Source organism: Rhinolophus sinicus, linkage group LG09 (genome assembly GCF_036562045.2).
Source record: "Rhinolophus sinicus isolate RSC01 linkage group LG09, ASM3656204v1, whole genome shotgun sequence".
NCBI lineage: Eukaryota > Metazoa > Chordata > Mammalia > Chiroptera > Rhinolophidae > Rhinolophus > Rhinolophus sinicus.
In genome coordinates this window covers 85,377,857-85,402,030 of record NC_133758.1, presented here as the reverse complement: position 1 = coordinate 85,402,030, position 24,174 = coordinate 85,377,857, and the positions used below count along the sequence as shown (strand labels likewise).

Sequence of the window (24,174 nt, the reverse complement as noted above, 5' to 3'; positions counted from 1 at the left end):
ATCACTGTGGGCTTCAGTGCCCAATCACTCTTACGGCAGAAGTAATGCAACAGCACGGTTGACAGCTGTTCAGTATAGCTTCTTGCCATTAATTAGGGCAGGATGAGGCATTATTGTTAGTGGCATTAAAATGAGCCTCATGTATTACTCAACACCATCTGTTGGCGTGAAATTCCATGGTAGCAAGGAACTTTGCCAGATTAGTGAGTTTAGAAATGTGTAGGTGCTAGGTGGCAGAGGGAAACATATATAGATAGTGTGGGGACAGAGTCCCAGAGAGCAGTTTCCAGGCTCTTGGCCTCATGAAAAGTGCTGGCTTGGTTATTAGATGGCCATCACCTGTAATCAGATGGCCATCAGCTGTGACTAGTTGGCCATCAGCTGTTCCCAGTTAGCCATTAGCCACTAATATAACTGCCGTGGCTGCGCTGGCAAGGGGTTGGTTATTTGGCAGAAAAACTGACAGCGGACTGCGGCTAGCAAGTGTGGTTAGTGAGCAGATTGTGGATTGTGGATCGTGTTGATCCTACTTCTTGTGTCTCGCCCGGCCACCAGCGAGACTATAGTGGTATGACTCCCCTATCTATGGCTCCATTGGTCCTCCTTTTTGGCCTCACCATGTCCTGCATTCTTGTGCGGGGAGCGATACCATGTGGGGACATGACAAATATCACAACGCCACTAGACCACCTGCCCAGAATTGTAAAATATCGAGCAACCTTGTGCAGCAGCCTTCTTGTGAGAACGCATCAGCAGTATGTATTAAAGACCCAGCACCGAGAGAGGGTACCTTTTCTCCCTTGCCTCCAGGCATGCCAGCAGCGCCCCTCTCTCCTGGGAGCCCACCAGAACCAGCTGCACCAGCAGTGCCGGGAGCACCAACAGTACCAGGTTCGCCCTTCAATCAAACACATGTGAAATCAATTATTTCAGTGGCACAAGAAGAAAATGAAAACTCAAACTCTTGAAGGATTCCAATTTAAACGCTTAATAGATAACATTCTTGTCTACTTAGAGACATAAAGGAGGGCTTTTGAAAGAAGGGTGGCTATAACCGAGACAGACGCTGTTATAACGTGGTGACTACAGAGAAGGGGGTAGTGGGAGTGGGTGGCTGTGATGTTTCTATAACCTGCTCCCAAGCCTCTTAAGGAAGTCGGGCATGGAAAAGAATTGGATAGGACAATGGGAGGCAGAGAGTGAAAAATGCTAGCCCACAAACGTTTTTCAAGGATATATCTCTTAGCCCAGACAGGGAAGATGGAAAGAGACCTCATCAATTGAGGAGATGTTTACATTTTAATCTCCTTAAGAGTGGGGACTATAGCCTCCATTTTTATATAAAGCTCTGCAATTCCACATACTTAAAACCCGTTGACTAGCTTCTGAGATGAAACTCTTTGAAAGTGCTACCTCACAGAACCATATTTCCTCTCTTATTTCCTCCTTTCTCCCTCTTACTTGCATTATATTTTTTCCCAATAGCCTTCTATATAACAAATAGCTTTTTGCATCTAATCTTTACTTTTTTTTTTTCTTTAAAGCTAAGAATCAGAAATAATATGAGTTGCCTTTTCTTTATTGTGGTTAAAGTAATTCCACGTATTTTAAAATCTAAACCATGGATTCTAGTTTGAAACAAATTTTCAGGTTTATGTTTTTGGGGTGAATGTACTGTCCAGTTAATTTTTATCATAAATTTTCTTATTAAAATTTAGACTACTTTTTGAAATTTTACTCTGAAGTAGAATGTTAAGAAGGTAAAAGTTTGTTCTCTAAAAATGGTGTCCAAATGTATATGACATTTCTAGATTAAAACAGAAGTGTAAACAGTGTTATGAGTAAAAAGTGAAAACCCCTACTAATTCATTTATGTGTATAGAACACCGGGTTTTCCTTCTTTTGGAAAAATTCAGGTCCACTGGAATCAGTTTGTTATTTACTGACACGAAAATCATCACAGGACTAGAAATAAGTAAAAAAAAAATCTGAAAAACTGTTTACTATTGTAAAGGATATACTTATTCTAGAGTATATTGGGCCAAACCAGCAGTATATAACATATAATTTTACCTTGTTTCCATCAGGCCCTGGGGGTCCAGAAGGACCTCGACTTCCAATAGGGCCAGAAGGACCAACAGCACCACTTTCACCTGGGGGACCACGCTCTCCCTGTAAAAAAGGGATTAGAAGAAGTATTGTACTGTTAATCATTTTCAAAGATACTGTTTTACACATTAGAATTCACACTCGTTTAACTTTTGAATCCTGGTTCTTCCATTTATTAGTAAATTATAATTATTGTTCCTTAATTTCTCTACTAGTAAAATGAAGAGATGGGATGAGATAATCTCTGGTCTCATTCAGCTCTAATGTTCTGTGGCTACAACTCCAAAATGTGTTGCTCTTAGAGTATAATATTCAGCCTTTTGAATTTACTTTGTTTGTTTGTTTGCTTGCTGTGTGTGTGTGTGTGTGTGTGTATGTGTGTGTGTGTGTGTGTGATAGATCCATTGGGAAAAAGAGATGCCAGTTATGCATAGTATTCAAAGGGAAACATTGTGCCATTTTAGGTGACTAGTAATGCCAGGTGTAGATAAGATTAAATATTATCATATCCATGCTCCTTTTTGCCAGAAAGGGCATGTTCAATACTGATGCAACAGTTATAAAGAGGATAAATGTATATGTGTATGTATACGTATATGTATGTGTATTTGTCTATCTACCTAAATACCTCCCAATTTGCATGTAAATATCATTATGACTTAGCATTCTATGGCCCAGAATATTTAACACATAAGTCCACATTGCAACTGTTTCAAAGTCCCCTGTTATAACTTGATTCTGTGGTACTAAATTTGTTTGGACATCCCAGATATATGGTAACTAGCTACATAACAGGATACTTTAGGAGCAAACTAATCATTCTAGCTATTCTAATGACCACAGACAAACTAAATTTATTTGTTTATTTTTTGTAAAAGCACATTCATGATTTCAGCTTTAGATTTTGAACATTAGCACACATTGCAAAAATTGGCTTGAAATCTTAGTAAGATATTACTTTTCTTTTGCTCAAGTCAAGACTGTCATAAATATATCATGCTTGTCTATATAAATCACTGAAAATAACACATATGTTAGTTCATTTATATTTCTTTTAACTACACGTGGTTGTTTAGTAAGAAATGTGAGCAATTCAATAAAAAAGTCTACTATCAAGTCAGAAATCAAATGCTCTCTACAGATAATGTTTGACTACAGAAGAGTGTCAGGAACTTGTTGCAAGGTCATCAGTAGTTTTTAGGAGAAAACAGAGCTTGTTCTAAAAAGCATATCCAGAAGTTTATGGAAGTTAATCAAATAACACTTACTCTTGGACCAGCAGGACCAGGGAGACCAAATTCACCAGGGAGACCCTAGGCAAAACATGAGAATAAAAAGGCATGAAATTAATGTATGTTCTCTAAATCTACTTATGAATAAGATATTTAGAAAACTTTTGAAACAGTGAAATAAAGCCAGATAGGTTCTACCTACATGAGTGTATATGTATCAGTACATGGGCTATTAGGAACAAGAAAACTTTCAGTTGTGTATGGAAAGACACAAAAAGTGGGAATCCCATTCATCAAAGCTACATCTCTCCTAGAACCTGGTATCAGTAAATTTAAGTTTCCTATTATTTAGTTTATTGCTTTTTAAAAAAGTGACCATACACACTATCTCCTTTGGTAATACGATAAATAATGATGAATAATATCAGACATTGCCTATTTTTAGTCATATAACAGGCTGCTGTCTTAATAGAAATGATCATATTATGCACATTATCTAGTTGTATACCCAAGTGTATCTCTTTTATTACTGACCAGCTGTCTCCTTAATGTGCCCCACTGTTGACAGAGAAGACCAGGCCATATAATGTAACTGAACTGAGAAACATTCATCACAATTACAGAGAAAATGACTCAGAACTCATGCCCTGATTGTGGATAGTGGTGCCATGTCTGAATGCCAAGAAAAACATTAAATGTGATTTGTCAGGGGCTAGTTTGATGGAAAATCAGTGCATTTACTTTTCTCTAAGGGGAAGGGCATAATTTGTATTTACCAAGAGCAATACAAAAAATAAGGCTATTAAATGGAATGTTTATTGATTTATTTTACTTCCGTAATGTGATGTTTCATTCAATCCTTAAAACAAAGTAATTTGAACAAAACTGAGTAACTTGGATCATTCTTTCTATCAGTACCAACATATGTGGAACACTATCATTAACATATGAAATATGAAGTTTCCTTTGTAAATATAATTGCACTGTAGTAGGGTATTAAACGGGGGAATGTCTCAAGTGTAGGTGAATTTATAATAACTTGTTTTACTCACCCTTTCTCCTGGTTTGCCAAGTTCACCAGTTGTTCCTGAGGGGCCAGGCAGACCCTACATGAAAGAAATATCAATCTCAATCTTATGGCTATATTCAGGAGATTTGCTAATATTTGGGTTTTGGGGGGAACTATCTAATATCGACATGATCACTAACTACTGTATGTTATTAAAGCAGTACACGAAAGTTTGCCTTGAAAAAAATGAACACTTCTTTGCTTCAGTTCTTAAATCATGTTCTGGGTGGTGGGGGAGAGCAGTATGGTGACTTCCAGCTGGGCAGTCTGACCAAAGGCAGCATTCTGTAGGTTTTAGATGACTTACCTGGAAGCCGGGAGGACCAGCGGGACCCTGTTCGCCTTTTCCACCTTGGACACCCTGAAAGTGAAAGGAAAGACAGCATAAATAAAGGAATTCAGTGACCATTACTGTCCAGTGACATAACTTTTGGGCTAGAAAAAGGAGATAGTCATTCTGGGAGAACAGATTCACTCTGGGGCAGAAAAGAACAAGAGTGGGAGAAATACTCACTTGTAGTCCAGGAGGTCCCTGAGCACCATTGTTTCCATCAGGACCTGGAGCGCCCTAAAATGTTTAGCAGAAAGGCTCAGAGTGACCCCTGGGTCAGGTATTTTGAGATACCTCAAAGCCTCAGACTTTACTTCCTCAAAATAACACTTATCATTTTAGCATGAATTAAACTCATCGTGGGTCCCCTGCCAAGGCCCAAATACTGCCTACTAACTTTTGATATGGCTCAGAGAAAGTCCACAGGTGGAGGGCATTTTATGAAAGCCAGAGAATGAAATAAATAAAAACCAAAGGCATCCATAAATATTTCTGACTTAATATATATTCTGTTTTGTTATAGCTCACTTCCTTACAAGTATGGTTAAAAAACAAAACAAAACATTTTGTAATGGCAAAAGAACCCTAAGGGATGCCATCTTGGAAAGAAAGTGACAGAATGATATCAGGTGACTTCACAGGAAGTGCTTCCTATTCCACAAGTATTCCACGTGAATGCTACATGGATAGACCCGCAGAGAAATTAACACTTACTCGAACACCAGCAAGACCAGCATGACCTTTCTCACCGCTTTTGCCAGGCTCACCCTATAAAAAACATTAAAAAAAAAACCTTACACATTTAATGTCAGATTAACTGTGACCATATTGAAACATTAATTTCTTGCTTTTTTTTTAGATTCCTAGACCTTTAATTCTGTTATCTCAGGTATGATCCGTCATTATGCAGCTCCGCATACAACAAGGTACACCTGTGTCTGCAGAAGCATGACTCAGGAGATGGATTTTTCAGAAGGTGTACAGTGATACACTGGAGGTCAACTTTTAATGTGGTAAGTGGCTTGCAGTTTTCTGGTATTGAAAGTGACGCCTTTGAGTTAGAATGAACTGAGGCAGGAGAGAAACACTAGAGTTTTGGTGAAATGTGGCAAAAAACTGCCAAGGGAGAGGAGGTTATGGTGATTCTCACAGTGGGGCCTTTGGGTCCAGGGAATCCGATGTTGCCAGGCTCTCCTCTTGCTCCAGCGGGGCCAATTGGTCCAGGCCTGCCGTCAATTCCAGGGAGACCCTGAAACCAGAGTTAACTTAAACTTTGCTCAGCATCAACAGGGTCTTACAACCTCAAGCTTGTGACGCTGTCAGGAGATGAAATTATCATTTTCTGAATGAATAGAGCTTCCTGTATAAAGCATCAATAAATTATGAATTCATTTTCCTTTTCTAATTAGGATGTTGGTACACACACAGCCAAGTGAATTTCATATGTACATAATTTCCTCTTTTCTCCCTCTTTCTATATTCTTGTCACCCTCTTCAATTTTCCCTGCAATGTTTTTCATTCTCCTCCTCCCCTTTCAGTACTGCGTTCATTTGGACTCCATAATTACAATCTATTACTTTGCGTTCCCGATGATGTATGTGGCTGATATTTATTTTCAATGTGTTCATGTGTAAGTAAGCCACAGAATAGACTTTATAAGGGTGTAATCAGTGTCCTTGAAAATATAATTGAAAATGAGCAATACTTACCACAGGACCTTCTTTACCAGCTGGGCCAACATTTCCAGGGGAACCAGGAAAACCCTATAAAGCAAATGAGTATGCTTCATATTGGCACTTTCATGCACATACTTGAGGATCTAATTAATTGAAATCTCACAAAAGCACTTTTCCCCCAGTTTCTGTTTGTTGCCTAGGGCAAATCATTAGGGGTATTAGCCACTAACTGGGAGGTATGAAAAGATCTGAAATATTTCTTTCGATTTTTTGTGCCTTTCCTTTTACTGAATTTTAGTATAACTGATCTATTTGCAGATATATCAAGAAACTGTTAAGCAACATACTATGTGGGCAAGATGTATCAGGGTATTTACTCATAATAGAAAAACAAATACTTTTAGTAAGCAATTTTCATAGTGGATTTATTTATTGCTATATTTGGTGTCTTTATTACTTGTTTATGGTATAATTACCATTGATATTCATCCATAGAGATAATGGAGGCAAAAAAATTACTCCATTGCTATGGATTAGAGTGCCTACGGATCTAAAGGTCATTTCTCCATAGCAAGTGTGATGCTGAATACATTATAGCACTTGGCGATTGCTGGAAAAATGATTCCACTTATGAATCTAATAAACTGATAATGTATAGTCCTAATACGTTCCATGTACACCTTATGTAAAACTCACAAATTGAGATAAAAGATTTGTGCTGACAGGAGAACCAACTTAATTTGGATATAGTAAAATAAATCAATTCTTCCAAAAACTTTACAGCTATTGTATCCAGTAATAAATAGGAAATTTATGAACTAACCAAATTTGGAAAAATATCTACTGGGCTTTGATGCAGTTAAATTAAAAAGGCAACCATCGGCAAGTCGACTAACAAATTTACTTTTGATTTTTTTAAATTGTCGTCTTCAAATATTAATCATCCCTTCAAAAAAGGAAACAGTTCCATGGGTGACTTGCTCAGAATCAATCTGAAACTTACTCGTGGTCCCATGAGACCAGGCTCTCCAGGGCGACCAGCGTCTCCGTTGGGACCTCGGACACCAGCAGCGCCAGTTGGTCCACGACTGCCAGCAGGACCCTGTTGAAAAGAAGTGGGGAAGGAGGATGTAAAAGTGAATGACACACCCACGACCAGAAACATCAAGTTGCTTCCCAGGAAATGAGTAATAGACACCTTACCATGGCACCAGCTCTGCCATCAGCTCCAGGTAGACCACGGGAACCAGGATTTCCCTGTAAGAAAGCACATAAAACAGAAGAGAATTGCAGGAAATCCTTGAATCACATAGGGCAGAGTTTATTGAAACATGGCATTCTGCAAAAAATCTTGAGCCTCTTAAGATGGGAATAGGAACACCAACCAAGCCAAAAAACTTCATCCAAACCCCAACGGAATGTGTGGAGGAGACATTCTGCCAAAGTAGGTCAATATTGTTTCCAGACCAATTTTATAACATATCAAAATCACTAATTTAATAAAGCAGATGGAAAGCAGATGCTTCTTTTGTCTAGAAAATGCACTCAATAATTCTGACCAATTCCCAGAGAAGGGGTGTCATCCTCTGCCTCTGGTGTGTCTGGGTGTCAAGAACACTTGGTACCTACTCTCAGCCCAGCAGGTCCTGGGGGGCCAGCAGGGCCAGATTCACCAGTGGAGCCTCTCTTTCCTTCTTCACCACTGGGACCAGGAGGACCCTGGGCCCCAGCAGAGCCCTATTTAATGAAAAAACAAAAGAGGGGGGAACAGGAAAAATAATTTTTATGTCATATCCAGCTAGAGAAAAAGTAATAACTTTTTTAAAATGTGAAGGTATTATTTTTTAAATGAAAAAGTAATAACTTTATAAAAGTTTGATTCTAGAACTACTTACAGGCTCACCCTTGTTACCACTCTCTCCTTTGGAACCAGCTGGACCAGGCTCACCCTAGGGGCAAATACAAAACAGTGGTCACATGACAAACATTTGTCACAACTCTCTTGCAGACAAACATCTTGAAATGTTTATAGGTCAAGGTAAAGAAAAACTCAAGTTCTCAAAGAAATGTGCCCAGTTGATATTTAAAGAGCTCACTGGGGAATGGTCTTGACTGAAAGGACAAGAATGATCTTATAGAAATATGCCTCACTGACCTTTGGGTAATGTTTTGGGATAGCAGGAGTGTGTCTGTATGTGTGTGCATGACAGGAAGAGACGTGTACGTGCACTTATAGAAGAAATACAAACTAAATGCTAAGGAAGGAAACAATAAGAATTAAAAAGTGTAAGAGGAAGTCTAGACAGTGATGAAATAATGGATGATGAAAGTTGCAGCCATGACTACTTACAACAAGTCCTCTGGCACCAGTAGCACCAACAGCACCAGCAGGGCCAGGAATACCACGGGGTCCAGGGAGGCCAGGAGCCCCAGCAACACCGGGCAGGCCCTGTGAAGGAAAATGCAGAGTGGTCGATCCTAAGGCCACCGACAGGAGAGGCAGCACTTATTCCCCCGCCTTCTAACCCACAGCAGCATGTTAGCCACTCCCGCCACATACTCACAGCAGCACCCTTAGCACCAGCCAGGCCGTTGGCTCCAGGGTTACCCTACGAGGAAAAGGAAGGGAGAAAGATACCAGTTAATAGGAATATTTCTCTTCTTCCTTGACTTCATCATGATTCCTTTGGTTTTTTTGTTTTCTTCCACTCAGTAAGGTTAATGACAATGGCTACTTACAGGAGGTCCAACGGGGCCAGAAAGGCCTGGAAGACCCACTTCACCACGGGGACCCGCAGGACCAGCAGGGCCAGGGTTACCAACAGGTCCAATTTCACCCTAAAAGAGGGAATGACACTGGGACATTAGCCAATATGTAAAGAAACAGCACTTCTCCAGTTTTAGGACACCAATTTTATGAAATTTCTTCAGAACTGCAATTGTCTGGTACCACAGCAAAAAATGGGTTCCTATTTTCGTGGCCTGGTTCTGCCATCTGGCTCCCAGTGCTACCTTCACCTACCTCTGTCTCTCTGTGGTAGAGACTTTGGTGCTCAGCTAGTCAGTCCCAACGAGTTTGGGAGTGCATCCCAGAAGACCCCATGGAATCAATTTCCATGCTGTCATCTACATCTATACTCATAGTGCTCAAGTGCAGAGAGATGATCTATTTCAAGCTGGGAGTGAGAAAACTGGTCATTCTATAACCACTCTGAAGGAGGGACTAGTTAAGCTACCTGTCCTATAATTATCTCTCCATCTGCAAACACAGCTCCTATCTTTCTCATCACTATAAAAAGTTTATCAAGGTAATGACAACGGTCACCATATTTTTACCTTGGGGCCAGGGGCACCAGGGAAGCCTGGAGGGCCAGCAGACCCAAGGGGACCCTGAAATCAAAGTAGAAGGTGGTAAGACATTTCCTCCTAGTAAATTAATAACACAACAACAGAAGATTGGAATGGTTTGATCTTATTTAGTATTGGCAAAGAAAAAACTGACAGCTAGTCTGTTGTCAGTAGTCTTATCAAAGGGAAGACATTCAGAGTATCCAAAGTAGAGTAGATTTTACTTTATAAATCAATCAACACCCCAGGGATAGTACTTATAAATAGGACCTTCAAAAGACCCCACAGAATATTTGGTAAGGTGTCTAAAATGGTGTTATTCCATAGGAAATTAATAAAGAAGATAGCTTCCATCCCATACTCTCAAATTCTTCAGTGTCAAAACTTACAGCAGGACCCACAGGACCCACACTTCCATCACTTCCACGGGCACCCTATGAAGAAAATAAAGAGAAAAAGTCAAGTGGAAAGTTAAAAGGCAATTATCAGAAGATTTTTAAAGGGATGAAAATGAGCAAAAATGGAAGCACTCACAGCTGGGCCAGGGGCACCCACACGTCCTCGCTCTCCAGGAAGCCCACGGGCTCCCTAAAAGCAGAAATATTTTCAATGAAATCCTGAATGCTAATTTTGAAAAAGTCACAGGCATCATTTGCTTTGTTCAATTTCCAACATGCACAAGAATCCACTACAAATAAATAGGTCTTGTTGTAATGCCAACTAAAAGATAATGGATTCCAATTAAGTATGCAGAAGGCTAGTAGAAAAACATCAAAGAATACGATGCTGAGGGAAATAGTAATTAGCCAAAAACATTAAAGAAGTTCCAGCTTGCAAAGAGTATACAGATTTAGATTGACAATTATCAGTACTTACTGTTTGACCTGGAGTTCCATTTTCACCAGCAGCACCAGGTTCACCCTACATGGAAAAGGATTGAGTTTTTGTTCATTATACATTCATATATATATCGATATGTGTATATATCGATTATGTTTTCTGATTGGGCAGTTTTTACCCTATTTTCCATTTGAACCATTCACATATTTTGTAACATTTCTTACACATATAGACTGTTTCTCAATTATGCCAAACACGTAAATTTTTAAAATTTCTAAAATACAGGTTTTCATTTGGATAATACCAAATATCATGGTACTAGGGAGATGTGGTTGAGTGTTACCCTTTCCCTAATTTCCCCTTAGATTTTGGATATCATTTAGGTTAGGCTTATAAATTAGGAAAGATATAAAAAGAGATGTCAGAAGATAAATTTGCTTTCAATATTACCATATTTACCCTCTTTAAAGTTATTTTGAACACTCAATATTTTTATTTGTGTAAAATATGCATGAAAATTTGAACTTCGTAATATTTTTAGAGTTGTCTTATTTATTTCCAATCTATATTCTTATCTTGAGTGGTGGTGATCGTGGTGGGATAATTTGATACAATGGCACGTATAAAAAGAACTTTCCTTGAAGATAATCTGATTCAGATATGGAATAAACAGGGTTTAAGAGACCAGTTAAAGAACCTTTATTTCTGGGATCCTATGTGCTATGTATCCTTTGGGGATAACCACTGGAGAAGGGTTAAGAATTCTAGCCCATATACTTCTAACTACCAGATGTGTGACTTTGGGCAAGTCACTCACTTCCTCTAAGCCCTGGTTTCCCTCATCTGCAAAATGAGGAAGTCTCCAAAGCTCCTTGCAAGCTTTGACGTTTTATGATGCTGTGATTAGTAGTCTGAGGTATTATATTAGGCTCTAGAGAGAATGAGTTTGACCTTATCCATTTATGTGGCAGCTAGAAAGTTAGAACAGATTCTCCATATTCATGTTCATTTCTGGTCCCACTAGTATTCGTTACTCATTAATTTGTAATTACGTTGGTATTCACTTTAATATCACATTATCTCCTTAATAGGAGAGAGAACATTTTACAGTTGAAAACCCTGTCAGAGAAGAGCCTAACCCAGAGATAACACACTTCTGAGACTTTAATTATCGAATTAAAATTTTTTTGAGTGTGCACAGATAAAGCACAGGAAAGAGGTAGAAAAATGTATTGTGGCACGGATGTACCTATCTAATTAGTGCATGGCAAAGGAGAATTTACAGTTTAAAATAGCCTATACTGTTCTCATGTCTGAGTATATTTATTTACTTTTATTTTCGCTGCAGAGATCAACTGAAATTACGGGCAGAAAGGAAATGGAGGATGAAACTATTGACATTTTTAAAAATCACAGTTGTGTAAAAGATATTAATTAAATGAATATTATCAATAATTGGCCTTTTGTCACAGAATCCCATACTCCCCACCACTGAAGGATTAATTAATATTTAATTAAAATAGAAGAAGAAATAGAATATTGTTTAGAATATGAGTAGATTTCAGTCAAAATATACTTTCAAGTGGTGATGGGGAAAGACAATCAATCGTTTTAAAAATGCTTCTGCTTTAGTATTTACCTTTATACCTGGAGCACCAGGCTGTCCCTTCAATCCATCCAGACCATTGTGTCCCTGAAAGGGAAATCCTCATTATTAAAATGTTATTCCATTATGGTGCTTGGTCAAATCAAACATCTGTCTTTGTAGTCACTATCTCCTGGCTGACTCCTGTGACCTCATCTGCAGAATGCAATCCGCCTGCTCCAGCTCCAGGCCAGCTCCCTCCATTGCCCTAGGTGAACCTCCTTGCCCCGGAAAGAGAAGGACCTAAGACTAGAGGTTCTCTTCTGTCCTTTCCATCTTGAATAATTTTACGATCTTCAGATGGCTGTAAATACCACTTGAGCCATGCCTATTGTACACAATTTCTCTGTATGGATCCCCGCTTCTTGGAAGCTATGAACAGACAGAAAACAAACTACATGCCACTTTACTTTACTTTCCAGTGGTCCTTATTCTTTAACTCTCTCTCCACTCTGGCAAACTCCAGGACTTTGGAAGGCAAATATACGTCACCCAGGAGTTTAAATATGGTTGAACTTTTTCCTAAAAATCATCAACATTTTCTCTCATGGGGTAAAGAATATACTCACCCTAATGCCCTTGAAGCCAGGCAGTCCAGGAGTTCCAGGGAAACCACGAGCACCCTTAAAAAAGAAAACACAGAAGAAGACAAATAATGTTTTCTGTTCCAGATAAAATGAAAATTGTTTCTTCCCTCCAAAATATTTGTTCTTATCGAAGTTCAAGCTTGGAATCAAAGACTAATATATTTTTAAGCATAGAGCTGTAAATTAACTTACTCTAATTTGAATAACTAATACTGTGGTATTTGTAGAAAATACCATTTTGTTGTTGATAGTATGCCTGCTGTCATTGATATTATATTATTTGCCTTAATAAAAACTGGATGCATTCTTAACTAGGCCAGATGCCTTCAATAAATGTTATAAGTATGCAGACATCCATATTGCCATTTAGACTGACTTTACTTTTAGCAACTATCTTATATGTGAGATGCTCTCTGATGCTTGTACTATATACTGTTGTAAAAAGCCTTACCTGTGGTCCAACAACTCCTCTCTCACCAGGTCGTCCGGGTTTTCCAGGGTGACCCTAAAACACGAAAGCATCATAGGGTTAACCTTTTCTTGGTAAACTATCAGATGAAAATGTGGGTATGGTGGTTTTTACAATAGAGGAAAAGGGCACCTCATAAAAATGTGGATCCAAACATACATTTAATTCGCAATTATATTTCCTTAAATATAATCCAATTTATATTTTATTAAAATAATATTTCCCATATGGAGACAGTTATGTCAGACATATTTGGCTCTTGGCAGAATACTTCATTTGAATCTAGAAAATCTCGTTGAGACAGGAGTACTAAATGGCATATGGAAGTGCTGAAAAGTAAACACTTACATCCTCACCAGCCTTGCCAGGAGGGCCAGTTGGGCCACGAGCACCTGCAGGACCCTAAAAAAAACGGAAGACCCATCATTTTGTTATGGCTGGATGAACAAATTTCTTGGAAAAATAAAATAAAAGTATCACAAAGGGGAAGAATGGACTCACAGTTTGACCAGGTTCTCCAGGCTCACCAGCAGGTCCTTGGAAACCTTGAGGGCCCTAAGAGAAACCAGTCTGTCATACTCCAAGCCTTTCTTTAATTGTCCATCTTTTTACAAAAGAGAGATTACAAACTTTTGATACTTACAGGAGCTCCAGCTGCACCAGGAGGGCCCCTGGGTCCCATCAAACCCTGTAAACAGGACAGATATACTCAGCACAGCCAAGGTGTAATGGCCTGGAGTAAGGTCAGAGAGAACTAGCTTCGTAGTACCATTGACAGACATTTTGTGATAGACAGATGAACAGAACTGTCTTGGTCTTATTTCATAGTTTTTGTCTTTCCCAAAGGAAGCTTTAAGGGACTCAGGTTTCCTCCACTAGTTCTCTGCTTTTGCTTTTCCTTTCCTACTAACCCAAAGCAGCTGAACTCAATGAGAATTGGATGGGGTGGCCATAGGTTCCTTCAAGTTGTGCACAGCGGGCATACTGAGGTTGTTCTAAGAAATCAGCCTTTGCACAGTACAGAGTACACAGCTGCCTTCTATGCAGCTGACGAAGCATTTCTATTTGGCTTCCCTTGATCATATGTCATCTCCTCATGTCATCCTTAGCCAAGAAATTGATATTTTTATTGCCACAAGGGGCATAAATTGAAAAGGATCAAAAATCCTTTTTAACGATTAGAGGGCGGTTTGTTATAACCTGATAACTACTTTAAGGATTGTTGGTGACTGATACAAATGTCAAACAAAAGTCGATGTAATGAGGGGTAAAGGAGAAATAAAATATTATTGAAACATCCCCCTGGAAGAGTCTATTGCATAATATTGTTACTGAAAATATGACCCAAATGACAGCCGATTGTTCTCCCCTTTGTTCTTCATTCTGTAGCACTCAAGTAGAGTGAAACAAGCTAAATTTAGTTTAGCTTACAAGCTAATATTTAGTTTGCAAGCTAAATATACATTCTTGACTCCCTTTGCAGTAATCCACGCCTGTGCAAGCTCTTCTGTAGGAGCCCGTTCCTCTATTGCTGAAAATACTGTACAGACAAGTCTTGGGTAATTTGCTCATGAGGGACTCTGCAGTCCGTCATCAACTGTGGGGACTCTGCAGTCAAGTCTGCCCCACGGTGTTAATGCCTAAAGTGAAATAATACAGATTTTATTAAAAAGTACATCATCTTAATTATAAGAATTATTTGGGAAATGCATCGACCTTCAAAGAAACTGTCAATTTTCAATCAAAATAATTTTTAAGTATACATTAATAAACAATTTTCTTTGACACCATGAATTTTTAGTTATATTATTCATTTTTTCCATGTATTTGCAACAATTTCATTTGCATAAAAAGTAGTTTGTGTTGTGGAGGCTGTGAGACAATGATTACTCATTAATTCAGAGAAGAACCCTGTAGGGTTTTATAGTTATTGACTTTCCAACACGGAAAATTATTTTAATACTTTATTGCGGCCTATCGTTCCTATTTGTGAAATACACACCTGTTGATTACATGTGTCTGTGAATGTGTGTGGATGTGCAAGCTTAAATTATATTTTACTGATATTTAAAAGTAAAACACTTTGCTTTATGTCCCCCAGAGAGATGTTCCAAAGTCAGGGGAATCTGAAATCCATATTAATTTTCTGGGCTTATGTAGGCTTTTTAAATTAGTGCTTTATTTTTTCCCCCTTTAGCTTCTTCTTGAAATATAGGTACTGCTTTAAAACTGACTAATGTCTAGCATTAGCTGAAATGGCTAATTTTATATATCGAATGTAAACAAAGCCAAAAGAAAATCTCTACTTCTTCATTTCATATATGAATATTTTAAATTACCAGGAAATTGGAAAGCATCATTTAAGGCACATTACTTCTCAAGTGAGAGTTTTAATTTACAGAAAATATTATCTTGGCCTTATAGTGTATTAGCTTATTGGGGACCATTAGCTCCAGTAAAATATCTTCTTTTGAAGATAGGGCACTGAACGCATTGTCCAAGTAAAATTTATTTTTTAAAGACCATGTTAACTTTGGAAGCAATTAATTAAAATCACCAGATTTTGTGTGTGTGTGTGTGTGTGTGTGTGTGTGTGTGTGTTAAACTGTAGTGTTTAATCAACTTAATGTTTTTACTTCTAGTATATTTCCCTCTATTTTATACATACTAGTATGTATTTTGCATGCTCATATCGCTTTTTTCATTAACATGTCTCACTAATGCTTGTTAAAAGGTTCACTTGTTGAAGATAGACCATCATCATCATAATCATATAGAAAACTTTTCTAAATGTTACTAAAATTATAGGACATATTGCTGAATATTTGTGCTGATTAATATGTGCTAAATTTTACTTATATTTTCTTCTATATTGATTTGTAATTAATAGACTGAAAAATGAATTTTTATCCAAATGGATACCAAGAAACATTTCCTACATTATTAACCCCTGAGGGAGGGTGAAACTCTGTCATAGTCACTGCTGTATCCCCAATGCATAATACAGTTTGGGGCTCATCGAAGGCACCTGATAAATATGTGTTGAATAAATTAATATTTTATTCAAGTGCTATATACATGCATGAGCCATGTCATCATCAAACATCAGACATCTTGTCTGGCTGTTGTTCTAGTTCTGTCATTAACAACCTATATGGGGCGTAAACTCTCTTGCTATAAAATGAAAAGTCTGGACTAGAAATTGTCGATCCTTTCAACAAGTTTGTAGAACTTAATAGTTCTGTGTCTCTAAGGGTTGCTTAAAATTCTGAGCAATGTTAAAGGATGTAAAAAAAATTAAAGTGATCACGCTTTTGAATTAAATTGATTTACTTAAATTATGATTACTATGTCCAGAGGTTAGTTCTTGGATGTAAGTATCTGATCTATCCTAAGGAGGCATGTTCACAGAGAAAACTGAACCCCCTTTAACTAGGTTTAGATTTTTATAGATTTGAATACAAAAAGAGTTGCTGCTTTAATCTGATCTAAGTATTAGGGTGTTAACCTAGATAGCTAAATAATGGCAATGTGAAATTTAACGTAAAATAAATCCTCTATTCAGTAATTTTTTGGCTAAGATAAAAAGAGATATACATACCATTGGTCCAGGGCCAAGTCCAACTCCTTTTCCATCATATTGGGCAGCAAAGTTCTAGAAGGGTGGGGGGAAAAATATACATATATACATATATTATATGTATATATACATATATACATATACATTATAATTACCAGCCTTGTAGTTCATTTTCTCATTCTACTTGTTAAGATTTTTCTATTGTTGTTTAAAAGGGAGCAATATTTTTGATACAATTATTAGTTTAGAATTCCATATTGAGCTAAATTCCTAAGTCAGGGAAATACAAGTTTAAAATTTACTCCATACCTAGTTTGAATTGGGGAGCTTCCCTACCTTATTTTTCAAACCCTTTCCTGCCCTGTTCACCCTCTCTCCACGCCCATCTCATGCCTCCGCACTGCGGAAGGGCAGCTTTCAAAAATGTTAGAAGTCACTGAGAGCCCCTAATAAACTGGGCAGAGGCCAAGAAAACGACTGTGCACTTCCTGTTGCCCCACTCCTCCAGAACTCCACAGAATGACTAAGAGACCTTTCCCTTGCTAAAGTTTCAAAAAAGATATAAAGAGTTTTCAAGTTTAGAGGAAAATTAAATTAAAATGCCCTTTGGAAGATTAAATTTTAAAAAATAGTTCACAGTAATAACTTTCCTGTTAAAGGTATCTCTTATAGTGGTAGATCTATTCAAGAAGGTGCTTTTGGAGGTACTCAATAGATAAGCAATCATAATAAGATCTTTGGGGGAGAAAGGTCTTATTTTACTGGCATACAGTTGAGTATTGGAATCAGGCTTCTGATTCATAGTGCTAACCAATTAAGCAAATATGTTTTCCTTCCTGCGGTGAGGCCATGTGGCACTCATACCATTGTTAAATACCTAAAACTAAAAGAAGATATTACTGAAAAAGGAAATGTACTTTTCTCAAATTAGTTTCAAGCAAATTAAACCTAAAACTCTTTTGAATGTTGGTTCAGCAGACTTCAAACCAAGGAGAATAAAAAGAGTAGGATGTTTGTGAAATTACTTAAAAGCAAGGATTTCAGTTATAATTCAATATAATCAAGCTCTTTAATAATGCAACACCTCTTATTTGTGCCCTACCAATGAAAGATACTAAATACTCAAATTAAATGATGAGCTGCAGCTACCTTCAGTGAACCCAAAAACCAGCCTGTAATTGGTAAGAGCTCACAAAGAGAATGGGCAAAGCAGAATTCTGAATGAAGAAACCAAAGAAATGAAACAAAGTATACCAATATCCAAATAGCATCCCCTCCCTAAACTGCTAAAAATAAATTTCACGAGCCTTTTCCAATAGAAGTACGAGAAACCAAAGTTAGCTAAACGTTAACAATACTTAAGATACCTTACCCCGCCAAGACCAGGGGGGCCAGGAGGACCAGGTGGACCAGGAGGGCCTTGGGTACCATCATCACCATCTCTGCCTGGTGGGCCTGGTGGACCCTGTTATGTAAAAAGTGAATTACATCAGGATTAGACCCCATAGGAACTTATACGTGACAAAGGATCCCTAAGAACACATGTGGTCAAATCAGTTGTTCAGACCTTTCAATGAGCAAGTGGTCTGGACATTCAATATGCCATCTTTGTCCCTGCTTGAAATTCACTTGTGACTTGGGTTTATTTTAGAAGGAGGTTTAGTAACTGATACACGAATACACAAGACCGGGTAGTTCCTCCAGGAAGAGAAACTACCTCAGCCGCTAAATATTAATTCATAATGGAGCTCCAGTATTCAAATAAAGAAAGAAATCATAGCTAAAATTTATGATTCCATAAACTTCATACGGTTAACAGTGTACAGTGATGTGCTATGTGTATTGATTGACTGTTTCCGACTGATGAACTTACTGAATTGTTTTGGTTATGCTATGTGTGAATAGTAGATTAATTAATATGATAGCAAAGTAATTTTATCACAGGGTAGAAAATCCTACAGATTTCTGACCATTAACACTATTTATGTTGTTAATTATTTATGTTGTTAAAGTAACTTGCTGACATAATGCTACCTTTAATAGATTGTTTGAAATACATTTAAGTCTGTACTTTCAGATAGATACAAGAGATAGGTACTTGGTAAAAGTGTTATATAATGCAAAACCATATAGTTATACATGCCAAATAAGCATAGCAGGGAGAGCTAAGAATACCATGAATAAAATGTATGCCTAATTTACATATTTATGAATTTAGACAGAAATATGTTGTTGACTGCTGTTTTACTATTATTACCAGGCTACGTAAGAGATCTTACTTGAAAAGCAAACAAAATGCCGTAATAAGAGAAGAACTATGTGGTGGTAGTGGATACATTTTCACTGTGTATGTACTGGACAGGTCAACTAAAACCAAAAAAAAGATGGACCATGCAAAGAATATGGCTGTCTGTAATAGTTTTGCTTTCTTGAAGGTAATCTTGACCTGAAAAGAATATTGATTATATATAATAATGCTCATTCGTCTCTTCTGTAGGGCATTATCTGCTTAAAAGATGGTGCAATTATCTGGCTACATGATAGTCTTATAAATCGTCAGTCTCTGGTAGTTTCTAATATGTAGTTATTCAATTATGGGTCAAAACCCTTTAATAGTTCAAAAATTACACACCCTTTCTCCACGTGGTCCTCTATCTCCAGCTGGGCCCTACAAGGAAGATACAAACAGCACAATTCTAAATGTCTAAGCAATTTCCAGTGAACAAGCAAAGCATTCTTGATAAAAATTAGTTGGTTAGACTGATCTAATCACAATGTTATTAGATAACAGCTATAAAATGGCACAATACAATAGATAAAAGTGTGTTGTTTTTATTATAATTAACATGTAAGTTTTTTTAAAACTGGGATATTGGAGGCTACAGTCTCTAGTCATTAGGCCAAAATATTATAACTACTGTTTTTAGAAAGATGATTTCTGTGGAAAGAGTTACCATTTTGTTACATCGTTAGCAGCATACTTATATAGTCAAAGCCCTTTAAAATAAACTTTCATCTACCTATAATTAACATAATAGTCATTATGTCTCAAGGATAAAGACAAGTCTTTTTTTTCTTTAGTATGTATATCACCAGTTTATAAAATATAAGTGTAATTAGAAATGATTCTGGAAGATATTAAAACTGTTATATTAAACATCAAAGCTATTTTATTTTTGGGTTAGCTAATGCATATTCAATAGCTAAATGAATATGGGCAAATCTTGACAAAGTATTTTCCTTGTATAGTCCACTATAAATTTAGTTAAATTATAAATTATTGCTGATCATTTCAGATATTATGGAGAAGTATTGGACTCTTACCTTTCTTGCAGTTGCCTAGAAAAGAAATGTAAAAGATTATTATGAGGAAAATTATATACATGTATTTTAAAATGGTTCCCATTTCTCTGTAGTATACAATATACCTGTGGAGTATATATATTGAGCATTACTATTATCTTAGTATTTCAAAGTATGACTTTAAATTTTACAAGTAAATTAAAGAAAATATGTACAGAACTGAAATATATACTTATCTGTAATCATGCCTCAAATTCAATTCATGAGCTAAGAATTTGTTCATTATACTCTTGCAAATGACTCCAAGGGAGTGACAAAGTTCTCTAGCTCTGTGAAGTCTTCTGCTTTGTAGTAGCAGCTGCTAAAATCCAACCTTCCACTGGATTATTTACTCTCTGTTTCTTCTGGGTCTTTTTATGAGAGTGGTCTTATTCAGTAGCCCCGCCCATTTTGGAAATTGGGGTGGGTACTTTCTAAGGCAACCAGAAAGGTTTGACTACCATAACTCTTGATAATTTTCTTGGGAATTCAGGTTGGTCAATACCAACGTAGCCTCCCCTTCTCCTCCCAAAGAAGACATTACTATGGCCAAGGCAATCAAAGTATTAAAAAATATATATTCTAAAAATAATTTTACTTACCTCTTGTAAAGCTTTAGAAGAAAGGGGAAAACAGGAAATAATTATTAGTATTATTTCATTGACGAACAGCAGTGAATACCAAATAAATATATTAGTCTATAAAATTAACTTACCTAAGTAAAAGACCAATTGTGTTTTTTATTAGGAGAATTCTAATGACTTGGAAATTATGCAGGTCAAAAGTAGGCAGGGATCAGGGTGACTTGCATACAATATTAACATGTAACTATATTTTGAATCGAATTGTTATTTACTATTTTATAAATTTGTGAAATATTAATGTGTCCAAAGGATATTTCTAATGCTCAGTAATTAAGCTGGTAAATTACACACATGGATCACTGAATGTGATGAGTAAGACCAGTAGATTGATGAGGAAATAATTTATGGTTTAGATAATTTTTGATACTTAAAAATCTAAGAAAAGGAAGAATTTAGGAAAATATGTTGCCGAAAGTAGACTTTTTTTTTTTTTTTTTTTTTGATAAAACATTAAAGTTACTTACTATGTTTCCCTGAAAATAAGACCAGGTCTCATATTAAGTTTTGCTCCAAAAGACGCATTAGGGCTTATGTTCAGGGGATGTCATCCTGGAAAATCATGCTAGGGCTTAATTTCTGGTTAGGTCTTATTTTTGTGGAAACATGGTAGTACTTCACCGAGTTTGTACCTTTCTTAATGTCCTGTTTCAAAAGATCTAATTGGCAATATGAAACTGGATTCATTCGGACATCTGAAATTTTGCTTTAAGTTAGTTCACTTAAATTAGGTAAGGTCATTTTACAGATTACTTTTGTCCCTTAGAAGGAATTTCCCTGTATAAATAGAAAAACTGTGGATTCAACATCTTGAAAAATAATGGGAAAAATACACTAAAGTAATATCCCCTCCTTTGCCATGATTGCTGTAAGTCCTTAAGACTGAATTCCTCTTCTACGGTATAAAAATTATAGGTTAACACAGGATATAAATGTGGCCAACCTGGCAACAAGATGAATCACCCCTAAAAATTGCTTTAATTAAGTGGACAAGAAATATGTCATTGAAGTGAGAACATCTGTTGCAATAGTCACAATTCAGGAGGGTGGACCACATCCAGCACTGACATTTAAGGGCAATTTATGAGAATTACTTTTAAATTAGGAAAATTATATGTTTACTTCATTGTGTCCATCAACAGGAAGAATAATTATGCCTGCACTTGATTAACGGAAGTCCTTATGATTTTGGAAATTTGCCTTTTAATTACTCAGACTGAGCCATGTTGAAGAACCTGTGTTTGGTAACTTTTATTTCAGACTGTGGTTGGCTGTTACTCAGAAGGTGAGTTGTCTTTTGTATCTTCAAACTTCCCTAGGTCTGTTTTCATCTTTTCTCTAGGAGCCAACTCTTTCCCCTCACCCTCAGATCTCACAAAAAAAGAACTTGGTGATATGAATTTGTTCAATGCAATTACTCCTTAGTAACCACAGCGTGTACACTAAAAGTGGGTGAAGGGAGAAAACACACCAAAAATGCATCAGTAATAATGCAATGGTAGACACCGTGGTATGTGGTAGAGCAAACTTTTTGGAGTGTTGGGTATAGTCAGACACCCCTCATACTCCATCAAGTCAGTATCTTTGGTGATTAGGAAGCCATTTTCAAGACATCAAAAATGGACTGATTTTCTTCATTCTATCTTGACATGAAAGTCTGGTCATAAAACCTACAGCTGGAACGTGGCCTTGGGGTCCATCTAATCTCTATCCTGCATTTCAGAAAAAGCTCAGTTTGACTTGCCCAAGGTCACATGGTAAATTAGTAGCAACATCATGGGAAAAACCTGGGTCTCTTGAGTCTCACATCAGTGTTGATGTTTCCCAACTTGCTGTCTTCAAAATGTCTGATTGTCATTGGAAACAGGTCTACGAGGTAACTCTCAGGTTCAACAGAAGGCAGAGCAGATTTCAGTTACCATTTCCATGACTAATAATGAATTGAGAAGCTAATGAATTTGAGAAGCTAATTTTACTTTTCAGAATGGATCCATTCCAAGTAGCATCCATTTTCCTTCCCAGAAACTGACTAGCTGTTGGGAATGGCTTCAGTCAGAAATGCAGACCACCTCTCTATAAACCTATATAGTCTTCCATTAGCCTACGGCCTGGTCCCCTGTGCTTTCCTTGTCCTCCCTCTAGAGGGCGCCTGACAGCCGTCGTCAACGTCATCATCGTCATAATCATCAACATTATCATCATCATCCAGACAAGTCTTAAACACCCAGAAAAGCCGTTAGGGGGTGAGTTTTGTATTACTAAATTAGAAGGCTTTCTAAAGCAGGCCTCAAGTTTTACAAGGTGAATATCGGCGCAGTTATGGGGCCTGTTAGGGAAGGCCCTTGCCTTCTTCCTTCATCACATCAGTTGTTAATTATCTCATCCTTAGGGAAAAAGCCTTTCTGTTCCCTTTGAACTTCACTATCCAGAGGATCCAGATCAAGTTAACAGTCTCACTCTGAGTTCAGAGAAAAGTTTCCTAACTTTTGGCGAGAGTCGGGAGTTTTATGTTTTCATTTCTAAGGTAAGTTACGTGTTTCTTATCAATGCCAGCATTTCTCCACATGCCAGAGAGCCTTCCCTCCAAGCTGTACCTCGAACTTAGTTTAGGTTTTCCCTTTTCAGACCAGGGTGCCCACCCATCTAATCTCTCTCCCCCGCCTGCCCCAAACAAGCTGAAGGCACTTACATTGGCATGTTGCTAGGCACGAAGTTACTGCAAGCAGCAACAAAGTCCGCGTATCCACAAAGCTGAGCATGTCTACCATTTAGACATGCAGACTCCTTGTGTCGCAGAGCCCCTGGGTCACCGGCGGAGGTATCACCTGGCGGGCGCAGGCATGCAGTCGTGGCCAGTACCTCCAACTTAGCCGAAACCTCCTGCCGCCTTGGTGCTAAAATAATAAAGCCCAGATCTGCCCTATTTATACGGCCAAAGTTTCCCTGGCCCGAGGGTGCCTCCAAAAACGCTTCCACCAATGGGAAGCCTGGGGCTGGGGGCCCGGGCAGCCACAGCTGGGAGGAGACTGCGGGGGAGCAGAGGAGGGAGCGAAGGGGGGAGGAACGTGGCCAAGGGGCTGGCTTCTTAAATTGGTTCCATTCTTTTTGAGGACGTGGACACTTTTGAGGCTTTCAAGGGGAAACTCTGACTCGCTGTCTGCATACCTCCGCCCTCCCCCGTCCCTCCGCCCTCCCCCCTCCCTTTCCGAGTTTGGAAACACTTTGGGACACGTCGGAGCCCTCTGTAGACACCGACGTGGGCAGAGTTTGCAGATCTGGGGACTGCGGGCCAGCTGGAGAGGGG

The 24,174-nt window shown here is 37.9% G+C and overlaps 1 protein-coding gene across 2 annotated transcripts in view; it reads right to left on the bottom strand.

Annotated features, from left to right (window-relative positions):
• The window catches only part of COL1A2 (collagen type I alpha 2 chain), a 35,701-nt gene extending 11,923 nt beyond the window's left edge, over window positions 1-23,778 (bottom strand). The window contains exons 1-32 of one of the 2 annotated variants that reach the window (XM_019729717.2): window positions 23,560-23,778; window positions 20,832-20,842; window positions 20,212-20,226; window positions 19,520-19,555; window positions 18,260-18,352; window positions 16,909-16,962; window positions 13,951-13,995; window positions 13,809-13,862; window positions 13,656-13,709; window positions 13,290-13,343; window positions 12,821-12,874; window positions 12,246-12,299; window positions 10,643-10,687; window positions 10,301-10,354; window positions 10,156-10,200; window positions 9,755-9,808; window positions 9,158-9,256; window positions 8,983-9,027; window positions 8,769-8,867; window positions 8,314-8,367; window positions 8,048-8,155; window positions 7,622-7,675; window positions 7,422-7,520; window positions 6,452-6,505; window positions 5,892-5,990; window positions 5,456-5,509; window positions 4,925-4,978; window positions 4,718-4,771; window positions 4,394-4,447; window positions 3,378-3,422; window positions 2,074-2,172; window positions 791-898 (exon numbers count right to left, since the gene is read on the bottom strand). In XM_019729717.2, the coding sequence (XP_019585276.1) occupies window positions 791-898; window positions 2,074-2,172; window positions 3,378-3,422; window positions 4,394-4,447; window positions 4,718-4,771; window positions 4,925-4,978; window positions 5,456-5,509; window positions 5,892-5,990; window positions 6,452-6,505; window positions 7,422-7,520; window positions 7,622-7,675; window positions 8,048-8,155; window positions 8,314-8,367; window positions 8,769-8,867; window positions 8,983-9,027; window positions 9,158-9,256; window positions 9,755-9,808; window positions 10,156-10,200; window positions 10,301-10,354; window positions 10,643-10,687; window positions 12,246-12,299; window positions 12,821-12,874; window positions 13,290-13,343; window positions 13,656-13,709; window positions 13,809-13,862; window positions 13,951-13,995; window positions 16,909-16,962; window positions 18,260-18,352; window positions 19,520-19,555; window positions 20,212-20,226; window positions 20,832-20,842; window positions 23,560-23,638 (1,980 nt within the window). In that variant the 5' untranslated portion in view covers window positions 23,639-23,778. Of the gene's footprint in view, window positions 1-790; window positions 899-2,073; window positions 2,173-3,377; window positions 3,423-4,393; window positions 4,448-4,717; window positions 4,772-4,924; window positions 4,979-5,455; window positions 5,510-5,891; window positions 5,991-6,451; window positions 6,506-7,421; window positions 7,521-7,621; window positions 7,676-8,047; window positions 8,156-8,313; window positions 8,368-8,768; window positions 8,868-8,982; window positions 9,028-9,157; window positions 9,257-9,754; window positions 9,809-10,155; window positions 10,201-10,300; window positions 10,355-10,642; window positions 10,688-12,245; window positions 12,300-12,820; window positions 12,875-13,289; window positions 13,344-13,655; window positions 13,710-13,808; window positions 13,863-13,950; window positions 13,996-16,908; window positions 16,963-18,259; window positions 18,353-19,519; window positions 19,592-20,211; window positions 20,227-20,831; window positions 20,843-23,559 lie in introns of both variants that reach the window. The other variant, XM_074340739.1, reaches the window with a different exon arrangement.
• Between the last annotated feature and the right edge of the window lie 396 nt (window positions 23,779-24,174).